Consider the following 22,534-nt stretch of genomic DNA (forward strand, 5'->3'; position numbering starts at 1 on the left):
CTCTTGGCTAAATGGGGACGATTCACGACGCGCCACTTTGCTGACCTCTAGCGGCTCGGGTGTGCATTTCTTTTAATACAATATATTAATTATAATTATATTATTATTAATTATAAGAATTAGCGCCCTATTTGTTCCCTGTCAATTGCCCTTTCAGGTGACAAAATCCGTTCAGCGGTTCTCGAGTTACATGCCGATATGTGAGGCGTGCGCCAAAGTACACATTACCACCCACGACCTCCGGGGGCTCTAGCTCCATCAATCATTTGGCAATCTCGAAACATTTTGGACAGGGTTGTAGCCAATGACCTCACACATTGACAGAGTTGTGAAGAAGGCACGACAACGCCTCTACTACTAAGGAAGTTCCAAGTCAGTCAGAAGGTCCTTAAGAACTTCTACTCATGTACAATAGAGAGCATCCTGACTGGCAATATCACCTCCTGGTTTGGGAATAGCACCGCACAAGACCGTAGTAGACTACAGAGAGTGGCACGTTCAGCCGAACGCACAATTGGAGGGGGGCTTCCCACTCTCCAGAACATTTACAACAAGCGGTGCAGGGGAATTGCTAAGAGAATTATCAAGGACTCCAGCAACCCAAACAACTGCCTCTTTGAACTGCTGCGGTCAGGCAAGCGATACCGGAGTCTCATGGCAAGCACAGAAAGACTCAGAAGAAGCTTCTATCCCCAGGCCATCAGGTTGCTCAACGAACAATAACACTATGCAACAACCATCAAATGCACTCACAACACACACATCCACACGCACACACTCACTTTAAACAAACAACACACTGCAGCACCCACTCTCCACACTTTAGAACTAAACACACATTTATTGGTAAAGGATTTGCATTACAACCCATACCTCAGTACACCTTACTGTAAATTGTACCTAAATTGTACCTCATCCCATTTCTGCTTTGCACTATATAGTATATTGTATATTAGTATATTGCATAGTATTGTATATTGTATGGTAACTCAGTTACTTCTATTCTGCATCGAACACTGTACATATGTATATACTGAACACTGTGTCTACGTACGTGACTTCTATTTTTACTTCTATTTTTACATGCTATACTATTTTATTTCATACTTATCTTTTGTCTAGCACAGTCTCTGGAGCGTAACAGAAAGAAGCATTTTGTATAAAAGTATTCTGTACTTCTGTATGACAACTATTAAAGAAACTTGAAACTTGAATGAGTGTGGCTTTCCAATGATACCCCATGATATGATAATTGGGGATGTAATACGGTCTCTATTGATCGATTTATGATAAAGAAAAGCAGGGTCCCCCAATTGGGGGACCTACAGGCTTAACAGATTAACATTTCTTTTGGAGTAAAAATGCTGACATTCCAGTGTGAGAACAGTTAACCTGCTACAAAGGTTACGACCAGAGCTCCGACGGAGGTATCGTTTCCGTGCTCATAACTCCTGTTGATACTTGATCAAGAAACGACCTCTTTTCCATAATTGTAATTTATTTCTCATAACAGAGGATGAAACTCTTAAGAGACGGTCACCTTGTTAATTTGAAACGGTTAGAATCTTAAAGCTGCTATAGATAAAATGTGTACAGTATGTAGACTATTCTGTTTTTCTTTAATAATACATCCAGAGCTTTTATAAAATATCGCTTTCCCCTCCTCAAATAATTATTGATTTGTGAATTTTTATCATTTAAAAAATCTTGACAGGTCCACAATGTATGTTGTTTACATGTCGCATGTATCCCCTCCCTACTTCCCAGTTCCCATATCCCCACGCGGATGCACCCGATTGGGTAAATGACATGCTGGTGCTCTAGTGCGACATCTAGTGGCTGAATGTTACCTATAGCACCATCTAGCGGCTGAATGTTACCTATAGCACCATCTAGTGGCTGGATGTTACCTATAGCAGTGTTTCTCAACTGGTGGGTCGCGTACAAGTAAAAAAAAAAATTTCCTTTTTTTTTCTCACTACCTATCTTTGTGAAAGTGGCTTCTCAGCTCTGGTCCAGCTGAAGACAAAGCGCAGGAACAGATTGGACATTGAGCATGACCTCAGAGTTGCTTTGTCTACCATCACCCCAGACTTTGAGACTCTTGTCAGGAGCAAACATCATCCCCAGTTATCCCATTAGTTCCCTGCATGTTAAGCTAAGAAGTCTGCTAAGAAGGATATATTATTTATTATTATTTTATTTCATTGTGTTTTTAGCCCTTAGTTGCACCTTTGTTGCAACCCCAGTTATCCCATTAGTTCCCCCAAACGTAGGTCTGTTATGTTAAGCTAAGAAATCTGCTAAGAAGCATATTATTTATTATTATTTTATTTCATTGGGTTTTAGCCCTAGTTGCACTTTTGTTGCAACCTCAGTTATCCCATTAGTTCCCCCAAATTTAGGTCTGTTATGTTAAGCTAAGAAATCTGCTAAGAAGCATATATTATTTATTATTCTTTTATTTCATTGGGTTTTTAGCAATAGTTGCACTTTTGTTCCACTTTTTTGTGTTTATTTCATGTTTTGAAAGATTGCGTATTACTGCAAATTTCCTTTTTTACATAAATCATAGTGGTTCAAAATTTTGGGTCGCGACTTAATGACTAAGGAAAATGTTGGGTCCCGAGGCTAGACCAGTTGAGAACCACTGACCTATAGCATCATCTAGTGGCTGAATGTTACCTATAGCACCATCTAGTGGCTGAATGTTACCTATAGCACCATCTTCTAGTGGCTGGATGTTACCTATAGCACCATCTAGTGCTGAATGTTACCTATAGCACCATCTAGTGGCTGAATGTTACCTATAGCACCATCTAGTGGCTGAATGTTATCTACAGCACCATCTTGTGGCTGAATGTTACCTATAGCACCATCTAGTGGCTGAATGTTACCTATAGCACCGTCTAGTGGCTAGTAGCACCTTTAAGAGGGATGGTGTTATTTTTCAATATTACACTGAAAGGTTATTCCGGCCAGAAGACGTAGAGAAGAGAGAAGCTATCGGAGCTCTTGTCCCGTTAGTGAAACTTTCACATGAAGCATCTGCCCTTTCAGGTGTTGTCACGCGTTCTAATTATTATGTCACCATGACTGGATGATGTCACCATGACTACTGGCCACTGGGAGCCACAGGAGAGATGATGTCACCATGACTACTGGATGATGTCACCATGACTACTGGGAGCCACAGGAGAGATGGATGCATCAGTGATATCTCATCTTAAAAAGCTGCACCTGACGGCGTTAACGCTGGGTGGTGGTGGTGATGAAGAGGATGTTGTATCTTCTGGGGATGATGAAGAGGCATGCTGTACAACACACTCTGCTCAGAGCCTCAAGCTACATAATGCTAACAACATCCATACTAGGAAAAATATCTTTCACTGGAAAATCCATGTTTCAATATATATTTTTTTTACAAAAAAGGTCCTGTCCTCAGAGACGTTCTGGAGACAGAGAAGAACTTTAGTATTATTCCAGAATGATGTTTTAACCACCTGTCTCTGATCAGATAGAAGTCTCGTTTCTGAAGCTCAAACAAAACAAAAACACACATCAATATGGCCACAAGGTGGCGCCAAAAGATTGAACAAGCTCCAGTTTGGTATCACCAGTGAACCTCTACACTGCATCAGAGACACGCCTGACGGTCTGTAGAAAGTACACCTACTGAGAAACACAAGAGTTCTCCTATACTACAAAGAAAATGATGAAAAAAATAAGAATAGAGACATGGGAGGGGGGGGGGGGGGGTTCTAACTGGAGGGTCTTTCAGTTCAATACTGTAGTAATAATGTACAACTGCATTTCCCATGGATTCTTTGTAGCTTCATAATCATATTTCATACACATCCCGTTACACACACACGCTCTCACAGACACCAGTGTTTCCACTACATGTATCTAACCGCAGTACCCCCCCCCCCCCCCCGCCAACACGTGGGGGTCAAGCGGTGCGTCTCAACTCTGACCTCTGACCTCGATGGCGTCGATATCGCTCAGCCGTGGGGAAAAAAGGGCACATTTATGAACTATTTCCGTAAAATCACAAGACAATCGCCTCCTCTGCCCTAAAACAAATAAGATACATCCTTGTTCGTAATAAGATAGTTACTGCTTAAAGGGACATTTCACTTTAGTAGAACCTCAAGTCGTCTTCTGTCAACAGCACCGTTCCTGGAGGTGTGGAGGGAAGACCGAGGAAACTAGTGAAACTAAAGTGAAATATCTCTTTAAGGTAAGTAATACCTTACTTAATCTCTTTAAGGTAAGTAATACCTTATTTAATCTATTTAAGGTAATACCTGCCAGGCGGTAGAGCCAGAGGAAGGGAAGTGAAGTGGGATCGGTCCCGAGACTAATAGCTGATCTTACAAACAAACACACACACACACACACACACACACACACACACACACACACACACACACACACACACACACACACACACACACACACACACACACACACACACACACACACACACATAGAAACACACAAACATAGACACACACACACACACACACACACACACACACACACACACACACACACACACACACACACACACACACACACACACACACACACACACACACACACACACACACACACACACACACACACACACACACACACACACACACACACACACACACACGCACACACACACACACACACCTCACTGTCATAACTATATCACAGAGAGAGACACCTCTGATGGGCAGATGTTTATATCAGGGTGATTGGCATCACCAGCCCGTACTCGTACTATATTGAAGTATGGGTAGAGTTTCTCAGTGAAGGTGTGTTCATGAGTGTAGATGTGAGTCATGTCTTCATGGTCGTAGAAGGACAGCTTACCCCTGTTATAGTCCAGCTGTACTCTGACCCTCTGGGGGCTCCTCTTCACTCTGAGGGTCTCACCCAGACCATTAGTGTACTTACCTTTCCTATAACGTAGAGCCCAGATACCATATTGTGGTGATGCCACTAGCCCCTCTCTCTTGTTGCCAAATGACTCTTTAGCTACACCTATAGTCCAGTCAGGATGGTCTCCCACCTCCACCTCCCAGCTGTGTTCTCCTGAGCTGAAGCTCTCAGAACCCAGAACAATGGCATACTTAATGCTCCTCTCTGGGTTGTCAGGGAGCTGCTGCTTTGTGTCTGGGCGTCTCACACTGGTCAGATCATCAGATATAGAGAACCAGGGTCCTGCAGTATTTGGGTCCAGAGTGACCGGAGTGAACTTGACCCTCTCCTTCATCTTCTCCCAGACTCTGAAGGTCAGGTTGCCCAGGTGTTTGGCCTCGTCTATCAGCGCTCCTGAGACCAGCTGTGGACGAGGCAGGTTGCACTGAGCTCTGGAAGAATATTCAAGAGTCAGTCCTGCTGTGGGCTTAGCTTCAGAGCCGCAGAGAAGAGAGAGATATTGATTTCCATAAAAAGAACTGTATTCCATCTCTTCTCCATCATGTTTCTAATATACAATCATTTCCACTCAATCAATAAATACATACATACATACATACATACATACATACATACATACATACATACATACATACATACATACATACATACATACATACATACATACATACATACATACATACATACATACATACATACATACATACATACATACATACATACATACATACATACATACATACATACATACATAGGCTACTATTGTACATTCCACTACCCTCTCAACTTCAGTCACATCATCCAGATCATCCAATTACAACAGCACCTTTAATCTGAGATGCAAATTTAAAAGGAGAGAGCGAGAGAGAGAGAGAGAGAGAGAGAGAGAGAGAGAGAGAGAGAGAGGAGAGAGAGAGAGAGAGAGAGAGAGAGAGAGAGAGAGAGACAGACAGAGAGAAAGAGAGAGAGAGAGAGAGAGAGAGAGAGAGAGAGGCACGCGTGGGTTTCGTGCGAGAACAGCTCGTGTGGCCGTCCACTTCAGAGCAGAAGCACACGGATTTACATTGGAACAGCTGTAAATGCCTACTATTATTTATTATTTATATACATATAGAACTGCTCCACATGGATTTTAATATATCAAGTACTGTCGTTTTAATGTAGTTGGTGTTTTTTTATATAGTAGTCTTTTTACTGTAGCTTTATTTCTTTTTATAGTGGTGAGTGTCTATGTATTGTGAAGTATGTTTGTCTTTCAACCACTGCACAAATGAAGTTCCGAAAGGAAAATAAAGTAATTTGAAGTTGAAGTTGAAGTTGAAGTCAGTCCCTGTTTGAAGATAAAAAAAAAAAAATAAGATTTCCAGTTCCAGTGTCCATTTTCCATGTATAACCCGTTATTATCTCATTAATTAGAATGTTAGAATGCATTTTAGAATGATGATCAGTGTGATGGTTTATTTGTATTGGGAAAGATACAGACACATTATCTGGTTGAACAGCGACACCATTTAACCTTCTCACTGCCACACGACAGAAGGTTAACCCTTTACTATCACACAACCGATGGCCGCCGGGTTAACCTTCTGTCGTGTGGCAGTGAAAGGGTTAACCGGCTGTCGTGTGGCAGTGGAAGGGTTAACCGGCTGTCGTGTGGCAGTGGAAGGGTTAACCTTCTGTGTATTGTCGCAGTGAAAGGGTTAAGCGTTTTGGTAGTGCGGCGGTGAAAGGGTTAACATGGGAGCAGTCAGGGAAAGAGAGTCAGAGAGAAAGGAGAGAGCGAGAAAGGAGAGAAAGATAGAAAGAGAGAGAGAAATTGAGAAAAAGAGAGATAGAAAGAGATAGTGATGAGAAAGAGAGCGATAAAAAGAGAGGTAAATCACTTACCTTTTCAGTGTGGTCTTGTAGTTCTATGGAGGTAAAGACAGATCAAGTTAAACACTACACTGTAAAAACTGAGCGTCATCTGGTCACTTTTAAACTATCAGCTAATTGTATTCAACTAAAACTGTGTAAAATGCAATTTTATTATGTATAGGTTACTAATACTTATTTAATAAATATGAATGAACCCCAATCCCAGTTTTTACAGTGTACTAAACATCCTCAGCATCATTCCCTATGAACTGAAGAGAGACCAGTCCTGACCTGCAGGAAGGAGACGTGTTCAGCGTTCAGTTCCTGCTCTATGGCTCTGATTGTGTCTGAAAGGGTTGAGATCTCTTTATCCAGCCCCTCAATCTTCTCCTTCATCGTCTCGCTCTTCTGCTCCTCTTCCTCCTTCAGTGCAGCTACCCTGGCCTCCTTTTCCTCGTGGAGAAACTGGAGAAGCTTCTTAAACTCCTTCTCAATCTGCTTCTCTGTGTGCAGGGCCTGGACCTGGAGATTATAAGATAAGATATTCCTTTATTGATCCCATTGGGGAAATTCAGGCACCATAGCAGCATGGGGGATGGGGGTGGGGGTACAGGTAGTAAAAACAACACAAGCAGTGTAAACAAATAAGTTTAAGGAAATAAGTCAATATAATTTACTATCTAACTAACTATACAGTATTCACAGTGTCACATAAGGTGCAGTATGCATAAGGTAGTGTTATAATTTACTATCTAACTAACTGAAATATACAGTAGGGGGGTTAAAAATCATGTCTCTCCCACAATGGACTACAAATGTGCAATAGGGCACTTACTGTGTGCAGGTTGAGTGCAGCTACAACCTTACAGTAAATCATTTATCATTAATATGGAATATTTGTACCTTTACGTGTTCTGCTGTGCGGACGCATGTTTGTTTGATTTCTTTAAAGGCCTGTAGCTTGTCACGTAAGTTCTTCAGTGGAGCCTGGAGCTGCTTCTGCAATGGAATTCATTCATTCATTCATGATGTATTTCACTTGAAAGATGTAAGTCTCCCCCCTGAGGACTCTGTGCTGCAGCACCGGTTTCAACACACGGACTGGAGTATGTTTGCCACCCAGGCCACCCTGGACTCCCACACTGACATTGACTCCCACAATGACATGGACTCCCACGCTGACATGGACTCCCACACTGACATTGACTCCCACACTGACATGGACTCCCACGCTGACATTGACTCCCACACTGACATTGACTCCCACACTGAAATGGACTCCCACACTGACATTGACTCCCACACTGACATTGACTCCCACACTGACATTGATTCCCATGCTGACATTGACTCCCACACTGACATTGACTCCCACACTGACATTGACTCCCACACTGACATTGACTCCCATGCTGACATTGAATCCCACACTGACATTGACTCTCACACCTCCTACGTTGTGGACAAATATAAATCAACTCCAACATCAGTGTCTGAATCTAATCCCATCTAATTGTTCTGATTATCTAATCTTTCTGTATTCATTAACAACATGACAACAATGTTTACTCTGTGTATTTATTGAGTATAATTAAATATTGAATAAATTAATATAATAATGATTTTGCCATACCTTGTGGTCCTCCGAAGCTTCCTCTATGGGGCAGCAGTTGTGGCTCTTGTGTTTTCTGGAGGACTGACACACCACACAGATGGGCTGGTGGTCATCCAGACAGAAGAGCTTGAGTCCTTCTCTGTGCAGACTGCAGAGCACCTCAGAATCTGCTGGAGCTCTCTGGCTTCTCTCCCTGAAGGCCTCACACAGGTTCTTCAAAGCCAAGTTACGAGGAGGATCTAACATTGAAGAGACTTTCCTACAAAGTGGACAGATCTTGTCTTCTCTGTCTCTCCAGTATTGTTGCAGACAGGCTTTACAGAAGCTGTGGCTACACAACAAGAGGACAGGATCTGTGTAGATGTCATGGCACACGGAACAAGACACATCTTCTTCACAATGAGACAAAGCCATTTTGTCTCTCAGTAATTATAAACTTACTTAGATTCAGTCAGCAGCTGGTTGAAGGCACTGTTTGATCACTAGTTATGAGGGCCAACGTTCCACTCTACTAGTTAAAGTTGCGTACTCGTGAGTAGTACGTTCGTTGATAAAGAAAAATAATGTCCACAGCCGCTCCAGTGTAAAACAAAGATATCCAAATGGTTTATTTCTCTTCCACAGCGAAGTCTTTCTTTACAGAACCGGTCCCAAAGCTATTTTCCTAAATATTCACGTTACTACTACAAGGTAAGAAAACTGTATTTCCCAGTCTCCAAATCACAGCAGACTCGACACATGAAAATTCCTCCACACTGGAAAGCCGAAAATCTATGCTGTTTAGTCTATCAGTTCAGTACTGCTCAGCACTGTTTCAAGATGCACACTGACCTGGCAGAGAGAATTGCTGAATATATATACAGTAGATACAGAAACGTTCTAGAAGCTTCTGTCATGACATAATACGTTGACTGACATCCTACTGTGACATCACAAATGTTCTAGAATGTTCTATTATGACAAGTTTCAATGTAAGGATATACAAATAAACATATAAACATTCATAATATAATACCATAACCTAAATATATAGCTTTGGCTCCTCTACACTAGTCGTTCCTATGTTTGTCTAAAGCTAGTCTTACTCCTTCAGTACGAGCTGTGGGTTTTATCTGGAGCAGGCGGGTGTCGGTCGATGAGGAGTGTAGAAACACTGATGTTTATCACCTGTATATCAAAGGTTATAATCCTAGTTATGTCATTACTGGCAAAGCGTCTTGCTTTGCCTATTGGACTATGCTCGCGCCTGTGGGCGTTCGTTGAAAGAACTCTTCATGCACCTACCATTCACCTAGCCACGCCCACCTCTCTAGTATATAACCAGGTGAAGTGGTCACGCCGACCTCTCTAGTATATAACCACACAGTAAATTTCGCAAGGTAAATTTTACGCAAACTGAGTACATTTTACTCAAACTGAGTTTGAGTAAAATTTACTCAGTTTGAGTAAATTGTACTCAGTTTGAGTAAAATTTACTCTGCAAAATTTACTGTGCAGGTAAAGTGGCCACGCCCACCTTTCTAGTATATAACCAGGTGTAGTGACCTCACCTCTCTAGTATATAACCAGGTGTAGTGACCTCACCTCTCTAGTATATAACCAGGTGTAGTGACCTCACCTCTCTAGTATATAACCAGGTGTAGTGACCTCACCTCTCTAGTATATACCCAGGTGAAGTGACCTCACCTCTCTAGTATATAACCAGGTGTAGTGACCTCACCTCTCTAGTATATAACCAGGTGTAGTGACCTCACCTCTCTAGTATATAACCAGGTGTAGTGACCTCACCTCTCTAGTATGAAACCAGGTGTAGTGACCTCACCTCTCTAGTATATAACCAGGTGTAGTGACCTCACCTCTCTAGTATATACCCAGGTGAAGTGACCTCACCTCTCTAGTATATAACCAGGTGTAGTGACCTCACCTCTCTAGTATATAACCAGGTGTAGTGACCTCACCTCTCTAGTATATAACCAGGTGAAGTGACCTCACCTCTCTAGTATATAACCAGGTGTAGTGACCACACCCACCTCTCTAGTTTATAACCAGGTATAGTGACCTCACCTCTCTAGTATATAACCAGGTGTAGTGACCTCACCTCTCTAGTATATAACCAGGTGTAGTGACCTCACCTCTCTAGTATATAACCAGGTGTAGTGACCTCACCTCTCTAGTATATAACCAGGTGTAGTCACCTCACCTCTCTAGTATATAACCAGGTGTAGTGACCTCACCTCTCTAGTATATAACCAGGTGTAGTGACCTCACCTCTCTAGTATATAACCAGATGTAGTGACGTCACCTCTCTAGTATATAACCAGGTGTAGTGACCTCACTTCTCTAGTATATAACCAGGTGTAGTGACCTCACCTCTCTAGTATATAACCAGGTGTAGTGACCTCACCTCTCTAGTATAAAACCAGGTGTAGTGACCTCACCTCTCTAGTATATAACCAGGTGTAGTGACCTCACCTCTCTAGTATATAACCAGGTGTAGTCACCTCACCTCTCTAGTATATAACCAGGTGTAGTGACCTCACCTCTCTAGTATATAACCAGGTGTAGTGACCTCACCTCTCTAGTATATAACCAGATGTAGTGACGTCACCTCTCTAGTATATAACCAGGTGTAGTGACCTCACTTCTCTAGTATATAACCAGGTGTAGTGACCTCACCTCTCTAGTATATAACCAGGTGTAGTGACCTCACCTCTCTGAGCATATTCTCGCCACTGGCTGAGCTCTGGTGTCCGCTGGAGCAAGCCAGAGACAGCCGGCGATGCGATATTTTATTGGTTTGTCATGACAAACCAATTACATAATCCAACATATGTGTAAAGGCACAACATATTCCAGTTAACGGTATCTTTTTTTTATTATTCGTTACGGCGCAATCAATACTTCCATGCATTCGGGACCTCCATGTTTTGGGGGTATTCATCAGACAAATCGGATCCGGGGATTCGGCTCCCATCAGTCGGGCAAGAACTGCGGGTTTTCAGCCTCTCTCCTCTCTCGCGGAGCTTAAGGGGGAGCTTAGTATTCCTGCCTCTGAGGAGGTGGCTACAACATCAACACACAGTGAGTACATGCAGTCACTGTGTGTTGTTTTAGCCAGCGGGTAAATCGCGATTTTTTTATTTGTTTGTCATGACAAACCAATCACATAATCCAACATATGTGTAAAGGCACAACATATTCCAGTTAACGGTATCTTTTTTTAATTATTCGTTACGGCGTAGTCAATACTTCCATGCAATTGAGGAAGGCACGGACCTCTGCCGCTAGAGCGGCAGCGTGGATAAGGGGGCGGGTCACGTGGTGGTCCCCTCCCAAAATCCAACCCTAACGTCCTCGTTGTGGGAGGGGGAAGCAGGTTAAGCTGACCAATAGGGCAATGGTAAAACTCATGGGCCAATCCCCCGTGAAGTGGATAATTGGATTACAGAAACATGGAAGAAAAGTAAGAAACCCTGCACCCTAGGAGATGGAAGCTCTTCAAGCATACGAGCTGAAGAGACTATGAAGACGAATGCTGAAAACCACATGGAGAGGGTGCATCAGAACCTTGTATCCCCTAGGCGGTCTACCAACATCGCAACCTGGAATATCAGGACCATGTACACAGCGGGGAAAACGTCAGTCATCGCAGAAGAGATGAAAAGATACAAGCTCTCTATCCTCGGCTTGTGTGAAACCAGATGGCTCCAGACAGGAGAAGTCAAACTGACCAGTGGTGAATCCATAATCTTCTCTGGACACCCGGATGAGAAAGCACCACACACGGAGGGAGTGGCACTCATGCTCTCCAAAGAAGTGCAGAGGGCCCTCATCAGTTGGGAGCCCATCAATTCCAGAATCATCACAGCAAGATTTAAAACCACCCATAAAAGAATGAACCTACATGTCATCCAATGTTATGCACCCACCAACACCACAGATGAGGAAATAAAAGACAACTTCTACAACCAGCTACAACATCTACTCCAGGCCAGGAGAGAAAAAGACATATTTCTCCTCATGGGCGACATGAATGCAAAGGTTGGGAACAACAACAATGGATACGAGCTGATTATGGGAAAGCATGGAATCGGCAGCATGAATGAAAATGGTGAAAGATTAGCAAACGCCTGTGCGGACTACAACCTGGTCATAGGAGGGACATTTTACCCCCACAAACCTGTTCACAAAGCCACATGGATATCACCTGACCACACCACAGAAAACCAAATAGATCATATATGTATAAACAGGAAGTTCAGACGTTCCCTCCTGGATGTACGAGTGAAGAGGGGGGCAGATGCGGGGTCAGATCATCACCTACTGGCTGCAAAACTCCAACTCAAGCTGAAGCGCTGTAACAGCCCCACTGACAACAGAGCAAGTACAACATCCAGCTTTTCCAGGACATAGGAACAACGGAACTATACCAAATCACCCTACAGAACAGGTTCCAAGCCCTGCAAGAACAAGCTCAAAAACCAGTGGAAGAGCACTGGAACAACCTGAAAACCGTATGGAAGGAGACATGCCTAGAAGTGGTAGGGAGAAAGAAAACAAGCAACAAACCCTGGATATCCACTGAAACACTGAAAAGAATAGAGGAGAGGAGGGCAAAAAAAGACACAATAAACAAATGCAAAACTCGAGCAAAAAAGGGAGCAGCTCACAGAGACTATGAAGTAGCAAACAAGGAGGTGAAGAAAAGCATCAAACGCGACAAACAGAAATACATAGAAGACTTGGCGCAAGAAGCAGAGGAAGCAGCGGGAAAGAATAACCTCAAGGAACTCTACTTGACCACCAAGAAACTAACCGGGAGGTTTAGACAGACAAACACACAAATCCGTGACAAACAAGGACGACTGCTCACCACCAAGGAAGAACAACACCAAAGGTGGACTGAGCACTTTAGGGAGCTCCTCAACAGAGAGCCCCCTGTCCAAGAGGTGGAGATTCCGCCAGCTGCACACATGCTGGAGATCAACTGTGCCCCCCCAACAAGATATGAGGTGAAAAAGGCTATCAATGCATTGCGACGTGACAAGGCAGCAGGGCCAGATGACATTCCAGCAGAAGCTTTAAAGGCAGACGTTGAAACCTCAGCCACCATGCTACACCAGCTGATCAAAAGGATCTGGGAGAAAGAAGGAAATGTACCAACAGACTGGAAGGACGGGCTCATTGCTATTATACCCAAGAAAGGAGACCTTATGAACTGCAACAACTATCGTGGGATTATGTTGCTCTCAACACCAGGCAAAGTTTTCAACCGCATTATCTTGGTCAGACTGCGAAAAGGGGTCGATAATGAACTGAGAGAAAACCAAGCCGGTTTCAGGAACGGAAGATCGTGCACTGACCAAATTGCCACCCTCAGGATCATCATCGAGCAATCCATAGAATGGCACGCACCTGTCTATGTCAATTTCATAGATTTTGAAAAGGCATTCGATTGTGTAGACCGCGAGCTGCTTTGGAAACTCATGGCACACTATGGAATCCCTAAAAAATACATCAGCATAATCAAGAACATGTATCAGGACATGAAATGCCAAGTGTTACATAACGGATGTGCACAAGAACACTTCAAAGTGCTCACCGGCGTGAAACAGGGCTGCCTACTTTCCCCCTTCCTCTTCCTCCTATGCATCGACTGCATCATGAGGCAAACCACAACCAATAAAAAGACTGGCATCCAGTGGAGTCTAGCGGAGCACCTCGAAGACCTGGACTTTGCGGATGACATCGCACTACTCTCACACAACCATCAACAGATGCAAGACAAAACCCAGCTGCTTGAAACAACTGCAGCTGGACTTGGGCTCAAAATAAATGGACAAAAAACTCAAGTAATCAGAGTCAATAATAAAAGCACAAACCCCATAACCATCGGGGGCCAGACACTGGAAGAGGTTGACAAATTCACATACTTGGGTAGTGTTATAGCTGTTGATGGCGGGACTGAGGAAGACGTAAGGGCAAGAATAGGAAAAGCAAGAGCAACATTCAACATGTTAAACAAGATATGGAAAACCCGAAACATCAAACTCAACACCAAGCTCAAAATCTTCAACTCCAATGTCAAATCCATTCTGCTATATGGCTCTGAAACCTGGAAAACCACCACTAACATCAACAATAAACTGCAGACCTTCATCAACCATTGTCTGAGACGTATCCTCAGGATCTTCTGGCCAAACACAATCACCAACATCAAGCTGTGGGAATGCACCAAGCAAGAATCAGTGGAGGTCCAGCTGACCAGGAGAAAATGGAGCTGGATTGGGCACACACTTCGAAGACACAAAACCGCAATAACCAAACAGGCATTAACCTGGAACCCACAAGGCAAGCGAGGCAGAGGAAGACCCAAAAACACCTGGAGAAGAGACACTGAGCAGGAACTCAAGACAAGGGGACTGACGTGGAAACAGCTGGAGAGGATGGCGCAAGACAGACGGGGGTGGAAACTTTTCATCAATGGCCTATGTTCCGAAAGGAATAAAAAGGCCTAAGTAAAAAGTAAGTAAAGTCACGTGGGGGTCGCGGCCAATCAGAGGAACCCGGAAACCGAACTCCGTTGCGGAAAGTATAGACGCGTCCAGGTCTGGTGGTGGTGAGTCTGGTGGATCAGGTCCAGTCCAGTCCAGGTCTGGTCGTGGTGAGTCTGGTGGATCAGGTCCAGTCCAGGTCTGGTCGTGGTGAGTCTGGTGGATCAGGTCCAGTCCAGGTCTGGTCGTGGTGAGTCTGGTGGATCAGGTCCAGTCCAGGTCTGGTCGTGGTGAGTCTGGTGGATCAGGTCCAGTCCAGGTCTGGTCGTGGTGAGTCTGGTGGATGAGGTCCAGTCCAGGTCTGGTCCTGGTGAGTCTGGTGGATCAGGTCCAGTCCAGGTCTGGTCGTGGTGAGTCTGGTGGATCAGGTCCAGGAAAGTGGCTTTGTCCCAGGGGTACGCCTGCACCAAGTACTCCACGTCAGGGGGGAGGGGCCGGCCAGGTCCAGCTGGAAGACACACAGGGTAGACACAATTCAACATGAGGAAAGGTTGTTTCAACATTTTTTATTTTATTATCTTCATTAATTTATTCATACCATGGAGGACACACGGAGTGGACAGATTTTAACTCACAATTCAACATGAGGAAAGGTTGTTTCAACATTTTGTATTTCATTATATTTATTCATATCAAAAAGCAGGGTAGCCGGACCAGCACTCTCAGGTTCAATGTTTTTAATGGCAGCCTGAATAGGAAACAGACATGTTTCGGACTATGTCCTTCTTCAGTGATATGGCTAGCAATTGCCTGACAGTCTGTGGTTAGGTTATGTAAGATGGCAGCTGTCTTCTAATATGGCCTTCTTTGACATGCTGACATGGTCTTATTAAATGACTCTTATTGTGAATAAGATACAGACAAATACCTTTGCGTTAATGCTTCTTTATTGAAGGCCAATGACATATTTATGCAGCCCATTACATTGTGTGATGTTACATTAGTATGTTGCCATCTTGGGTCCTGTAATCTGATCCCTCTTCCAGTATTGTGCGTTCTGGGGGACGACAGAGGGGGAGGTACCGCTTGCAACTAGGTTCAGACCCCCCGGGCCCGGGGCATTGGGAATGTACCCTGCCCAGTTCTGTCCTGTGTGAGGCGTCTTCTTAATCTTCCATAATATGGATACCTTTACTGTGCAGCTGACAGTTTGTTTCATCTCAGACATGCCATCGACACCTAAGGTGGGGAGAACCCTAAAGAAGACCTGTGGAGGCGGGCATCTATATACTGGAAGCCCCAGATTGGAACATGGCAAGTCACTGTTGAGAGGGGCCGGTTTGAATATAGGTCTGTTCAGGTCTATCTCTCTGGTATCGGTATTGCCCACTCTACCTCTTGCACCATCGCTATCCGCTGACCCATACGACTCTGCCTTACCGGCCACCTTTTGTACCCTAATTGCTTGGGTGAGCCCTGCGTGATGGGAGATACGTCCCGAGAATGTTGGATCGATTCTGTATAGTGCGCTCGTACTGTCCGTGTTATGTGCATTCATCAGAACCGTTCTGTTCTCGAATAGCATGGGGAACGTGTTCTCTGCGTCTAACTCCCTGACTACAGCGGTCCCTGTGCCCATCATGCCAATGCACTCTGAGGGATTAGCCCTTCCCGGTAGAAAGGAGCAGAGCTTCTGCTGGTCCTCTGTCATGATTTTATTGAGGTCGTCACTACTACATTTGTAGGCGTAATCAGGCTGCCATGGTGGCATGGTGTACATGTTATTCTGAACCCATTCACATTCCAGACCGTACCGCACCTTGATGTTCCCCTGCTGGTTGATAGCCTCCACTACACCTGCCTCTATCACTGGCACACTACAGTCCATCTGGCTGGCCTTCAAAGATGTTATGGGCGAATTCCACCACACGTTGAATATCCTTTAGGGTGTCGCTTGTATGATGTTATCGGGCCAGTTCGTTCTCTTGTCCCATTCCTTGTTAGGCAAGTCATATTCCATCTGATATCCTGTCATGACAAAGGGAAATTCGTCATTAGTCCTCCTGGCAACGGCGATGAGACCCGTAGGCATAGGGGTGGTAACCTTGGTTCCACCTATGTCGGTCTCCGTCATGCACTGGAAGTTTGCATACTCGGCTTCCACTATCATAGGCTTGTAACAGTCATAATCCATTAATAGCCTTTGTAGATCATTGGGCTGCCACTGTCCCTTCATGCTGTTATAGTCTGCATAATACCAGTCATACTTCACAGATCCCTGTGTATGTACGGCTCCATTGGGCTGTGTGGGGACAGTGTTCGATTTCCATGACTGCATCATGCCTTGCTTTACACTTCTTTCATTGTGGAAGAAGAACCTCCTTGTGGATGTTGTGATCACATGTCCGTCTCTCTCATTCCATATAGCCCAATTTACAATCAGGACCGGAGGTGGTATCGCGCCTCCACCTCCTGACGGTTCACCTACCGGTCCCCCTGCCGGATACGGGGCAACGTCAACAACATCCGTACCCTCTGATCCGGTATCGGCCTGGGTAAGATCCATTTCGATTACTCCGTCGTTCGACTGAGGGGTCTGAGATATTGCCGTTTCTTCATGTCCTACCGTCTCACCGCGTAGCCGTTTCGTAGGATGTCCGGTGTTTTTGGTGGGATCCTCCTCTTCTCCCGTCCTCCGATTGGCCTATCCTGTACAGTGGGACGGCCGGTGGAATGTATCGTGTCTTCTAAATTCCCTGACACTAAAGGGAGTATCCCCGCAACTCCTATCCTTATACGGTCCGCCCCTGCAATTGGCCTATCCTGTACAGGGGGACGGCCGGTGGAATGTATCATGACTTCTAAACTCTCTGAAAAACGATCAACCAACAGAGTACCATGATATTTGAAAACAGTACACTATTGATGATGAATGTAAGAGTCTGATATCATTATATCGTAATAAAGAAACATCAACACAAATGGTATTGTTTGTATTTTATTATGACAATAAATAAAGTATAATCCTTACATTCCTCATCATAGTTATACTGACAGCTGGCTAGTAGCCTAGTAGCCTATTAGTCTATTGGCCTAGTAGCCTAGTATACTAATAGCCTAGTAGCCTATTACTCCATTAACCTAGTAGCCTAGTAGACTAGTAGCCTAGTAGCCTATTAGTCTATTAGCCTAGTAGCCTAGTAGACTAGTAGACAGTAACCTAGTAGCCTAGTAGCTTAGTAGACTAGTAGCCTAGTAGCCTAGTAGCCTAGTAGCCGATTAGCCTATTAGCCTAGTAGCCTATTAGTCTATTAGCCTAGTAGCCTAGTAGACTAGTAATCTAGTAGCCTAGTAGCCTATTAGTCTAGTAGCCTATTAGCCTATTAGCCTAGTAGCCTATTAGCCTAGTAGCCTAGTAGCCTATTAGTCTATTTGCCTAGTAGCCTAATAGACTAGTAGACAGTAACCTAGTAGCCTAGTAGCCTAGTAGACTAGTAGACTAGTAGCCTAGTAGCCTATTAGACTAGTAGCCTATTAGCCTAGTAGCCTAGTATCCTAGTAGACCATTAGCCTAGTAGCCTAGTAGTCTAGTAGCCTAGTAGCCTATTGGACTAGTAGCCTATTAGTCTATTAGCCTAGTAGACTAGTAGCCTAGTAGCCTATTAGCCTAGTAGCCTAGTAGCATAGTAGCCTAGTAGCCTAGTAGCCAGTAGCCTATTAGCCTAGTAGAGAGAGAGTGAAGCTCTATGCCAGAGGGCTTACACCCATAAATCAACGTCACAGATTTGTCCCAGTAATGAAGCCTTAACTAGCCTCATGTAGCGATACTTCGCCTCACCCTTGCAAATCCCTCCCCCTTCCATCCTCCTCAAATGTCCTTGCTCCTGCTCTGCCACGTGTCCTTCCCTCCTCCTCCTTCCTCCTCCTCCTCCCTGTCCACGAGAGCGAGAAAGAGAGAGAGCGAGAGAGAGAGAGAGAGAGGGCGGGGCCGGCCGGCCATAGATAGATGGGGCTAAATTGATCCATGAACCTAACCCTGCAGGGCGTTCCATGATTCAGGAGCACAGAAGCTAAAGGCAGATCTACCAAGTTCAGTATAAACTCTAGGTGCTTTAAGTGTGAGCCAAGGATTGGTTAGTGTGCCATAGGGTCCAGAGGTCCACTCATCCACATAAAGTGTGGCTTTATATATAGAAATAGATGCAAAAGCAAATGCCAAAGAGGACCACCCAACCCTATTGTACAGGACCCAATGGTGAGTAGCCTATTATATAACTATCACTGTTGATAAATCTGATGGCTGAATGATATATATATATATGGAGTCTAAAGGCTTAAAGGGGCACTTCACCAAAATACAACACAGATTTATTTGCATTTGATTTATTTATCTCACACATATCCCAAGGCTCTAAACTGTTTTGGACACATTCATTTAGTTTGCCGCTTGTCTATAAATCACATCTCTGTCATCCAAAACAGACAGGAAAACTGCTTCAACAATAATTTTTTTGCTAATCATTGGGAAGCTGGCTCTGTTCCTGTACAGAAATCCAATCTGCAATTTACTGGCAAGAACGCTTGCAGGGTATTCAAATGTAAATCTCTCATCAAGCCAAATACCAAGGTATTTGTATTCTGTGACTCTTACAATGTCGGACCCATTCACAGCAGGTTACTGTAAACTGTATCTAGAGGATCTAGAGAACAACATCATCAAGTCAAGTCAAGTCAAGTCAAGAGTTTTAATTGTCACGGCATACAGGTATACAATGAAATGCGGGTGGTCTTGCCCGCAACGATGTGCAATACAGTGGTACATATAATAGAATCAAAAGAAGAAAACAACATTGTGCAGTAACAGGTAACAGGTAACATGGAGTGACATCTCGGTATCTGTACATAGTTATTTACAGAGCATATGGGACATGCTAGTTAGCTTTGGTAGTGCAATACACTGTTCCTGTTATTCTAATTTAAAGTGTCCTTTCCTTTGGCCATAAGTGTGCGTGTGTGCGACATGAGTGTGTGCCCGCTCATGTTAAAGTGTTTAGTGGCTGCTTGTGTGTGAGCGTGCACAGTGTGCGTGTCGTGTGTGTGTTCATGTGTGCTTGTGTGTGGACAGTTCAATGTTCTGAGCACTCAATGTTCATTGTTCATGGCTCTGATGGCCTGGGGGAAGAAGCTGAGCCTAAGCCGCTCTGTCCTAGTAGCTGGGGTTCGCAGGCGTCTGCCTGACCTCAGCAGCTGAAACAGGCTATTATTGGGGTGGTGAGGGTCTTTCATTATCCTGCAAGCTCTGGATTTGCACCTCTTGTTGTATAGAACCTGCAGGGGGGGTAGTGCAATACCCGTGGTACGCTCGGCTGAGCGCACCACTCTCTGTAGGGCCTTCTTGTCCTGTGCCGTGCTGTTTCCATACCAGGCAGTGATGTTTCCGGTCAGGATGCTCTCTACAGCTCCTGAGTAGAAGGACTGGAGTATCTTTCCCGATACTCTGAACTTCCTTAACTGTCTCAGGTGGTAGAGACGCTGTTTCGCCTTCTTTACTACTGTGTCTATGTGTGTTGACCATGTCAGGTCCTCTGAGATGTGGACCCCCAGGTACTTGACGCTGCTCACCCTGTCCACGGTAGCCCCGTTAATCATCAGTGGTGTGTGCGTCTCCTGCTGTCCTCTCCTATAATCCACGATCAGCTCCTTGGTTTTACCAATGTTCAGGAGCAGGCTGTTGTCCTGGCACCAGCGTTCCAGTACCTCAACCTCCTCCCGGTAGGCCTTCTCGTCGTTGTCCGAGATCAGCCCCACCACCACTGTGTCATCTGCGAACTTCACTATGGAGTTGGAGCTGAACTTGGCCACACAGTCGTGTGTGTAGAGTGAGTACAGCAGGGGGCTCAGAACACAGCCCTGGGGGGACCCGATGCTCAGGGTGATGGTGTTGGAGGTCTGACCCCCCACCCTGACCGCCTGGGGTCTTTCACTCAGAAAGTCCAGTACCCAGGCGCTCAGGGCGGAGCTCAGACCTAGCTCGATCAGCTTGTCCACCAGTCTGGTGGGGACTATGGTGTTGAACGCTGAGCTGTAGTCAATGAACAACAGTCTCACATAGCCCCCCTTCTGACGGTCAAGGTGCGAGAGGGTGCTGTGCAGTACCTGGGAGACCGCGTCGTCGGTGGACCTGTTTGTCCTGTATGCAAATTGCATAGGGTCCATATCACTGGGGAGGGAGGCACAAATGTGGTCCTTGACCAGCCTCTCGAAACATTTCATGACCACAGAGGTGAGTGCCACCGGTCTGTAGTCATTTGAACATGTTGGGGAGGGTTTCTTCGGCACAGGGATGATGGTAGACATCTTGAAGCAGGCAGGGACTAGCATTTAGCACCAGTTTGAGACTAATAAGCAGGGCCGCCTGGGAGAAATGCGAGGCCCTGTGCGAGATTTAAACGCAAGCCCCCCCCCCAAAAGGTAAAAAAAAAAAATATATATATATATTTTTTTTTTTCATACAGTCAACATATTCGTAAATAATAGCGCTGCCCGAGGCTGGGCATGATACAGTCAACATATAGCAAGAGAGAGAGCGAGAGAGAGCTCCCGTTCTACAGTCAATATACAGTGTACAGAGAGAGAGACACATTGGAAAGAAATTGAAATGCTATTTGGCCCTAAACAGAGAGTACACAGTGGCAGAATACCTGAGCACTGTGACTGAAGATCCTTGACTAGGTACATACTCAGCGAGCACAGCCTAGCCATCGAGAAAGGCCGCCATAGGCAGACTGTGTGTTTTAGAAAGAGAGAGAGAGATAGAGAGCATGTGTGTTAGAGAGAGAGCATGTATGAGAGAGATAAGCAAAGATGACCCCCTAAAGGATATTCAACTTTTAATGAAAGAACAAAATAGAAGGAAAAGATAACTTCACAAAGGCAACATGAATATACATAGATCCAAAAGGACAAAGATCAACACTTAAATCCAAAGAGAAGAGGGTCTATACCAGAGTGTTATGGTTTGTAACCGACCCCAATCGCACAACACAAGACAGGTATGGTGGTTTGCCAAGAAACAGATATTTATTGTGAACAGGGAAAAACAGGGAAAAGGGCACTGTCCCTTTAAGGGAGAATCACAAATACAGGAATATAATATGAGGGGAAGGAAAGGTGCCTTAAGAGGCGGGCAGGAAAAGGGAACACTAAGGGAAAGTAAGGGAACGCCTAAGGGAAGGTTAAGGGAACGCCTTGGGACAGAGGAACTAGAGACTAGGTAAACCAGGGACAAGGAGAACTAGGGAGAGAGGACTAGGGACTAGGAGAGCTAGGGAACAGGAGAAACGGGGACTAGGGGAACTAGGGACAAGGAACTAGGTGGAACTAGAAGGGGAGAACTTGGGACCAGGAACAAGGTGGAACTAGAAAGGGGAGAACTAGGGAACAGAGGGGACTGAGGCCCGCGGAGGCGGGCTGGGAAACAGGGAGGAACTGGGGACTGGTGGGAAAACATCTGGGCCGCTCTGCAGGACAGAGGAGAGAGTTAATGCACAAAAGGGAAAAAACAGAGCAGGTGCAGAACAGTCCAAATAACAAAGTGAACAAAGTAATAATATCTTCGTGTGACAAACAC

The 22,534-nt window shown here is 44.8% G+C and overlaps 1 protein-coding gene across 1 annotated transcript; it reads right to left on the reverse strand.

Annotated features, from left to right (window-relative positions):
- Positions 1-4,699: 4,699 nt before the first annotated feature.
- Positions 4,700-8,824, reverse strand: LOC311226635 (zinc-binding protein A33-like; the record flags this gene model as incomplete). The annotated part of the gene is made up of 4 exons (XM_084312052.1): positions 4,700-5,369; positions 6,826-6,848; positions 7,087-7,317; positions 8,429-8,824. The coding sequence occupies 4 exons, from the start codon at positions 8,822-8,824 to the stop codon at positions 4,700-4,702; spliced, it is 1,320 nt and encodes a 439-aa protein (XP_084168178.1).
- Between the last annotated feature and the right edge of the window lie 13,710 nt (positions 8,825-22,534).

Source organism: Notolepis coatsorum (genome assembly GCF_963971535.1).
Source record: "Notolepis coatsorum genome assembly, chromosome: 4".
In the NCBI taxonomy this organism is placed as follows: domain Eukaryota; kingdom Metazoa; phylum Chordata; class Actinopteri; order Aulopiformes; family Paralepididae; genus Notolepis; species Notolepis coatsorum.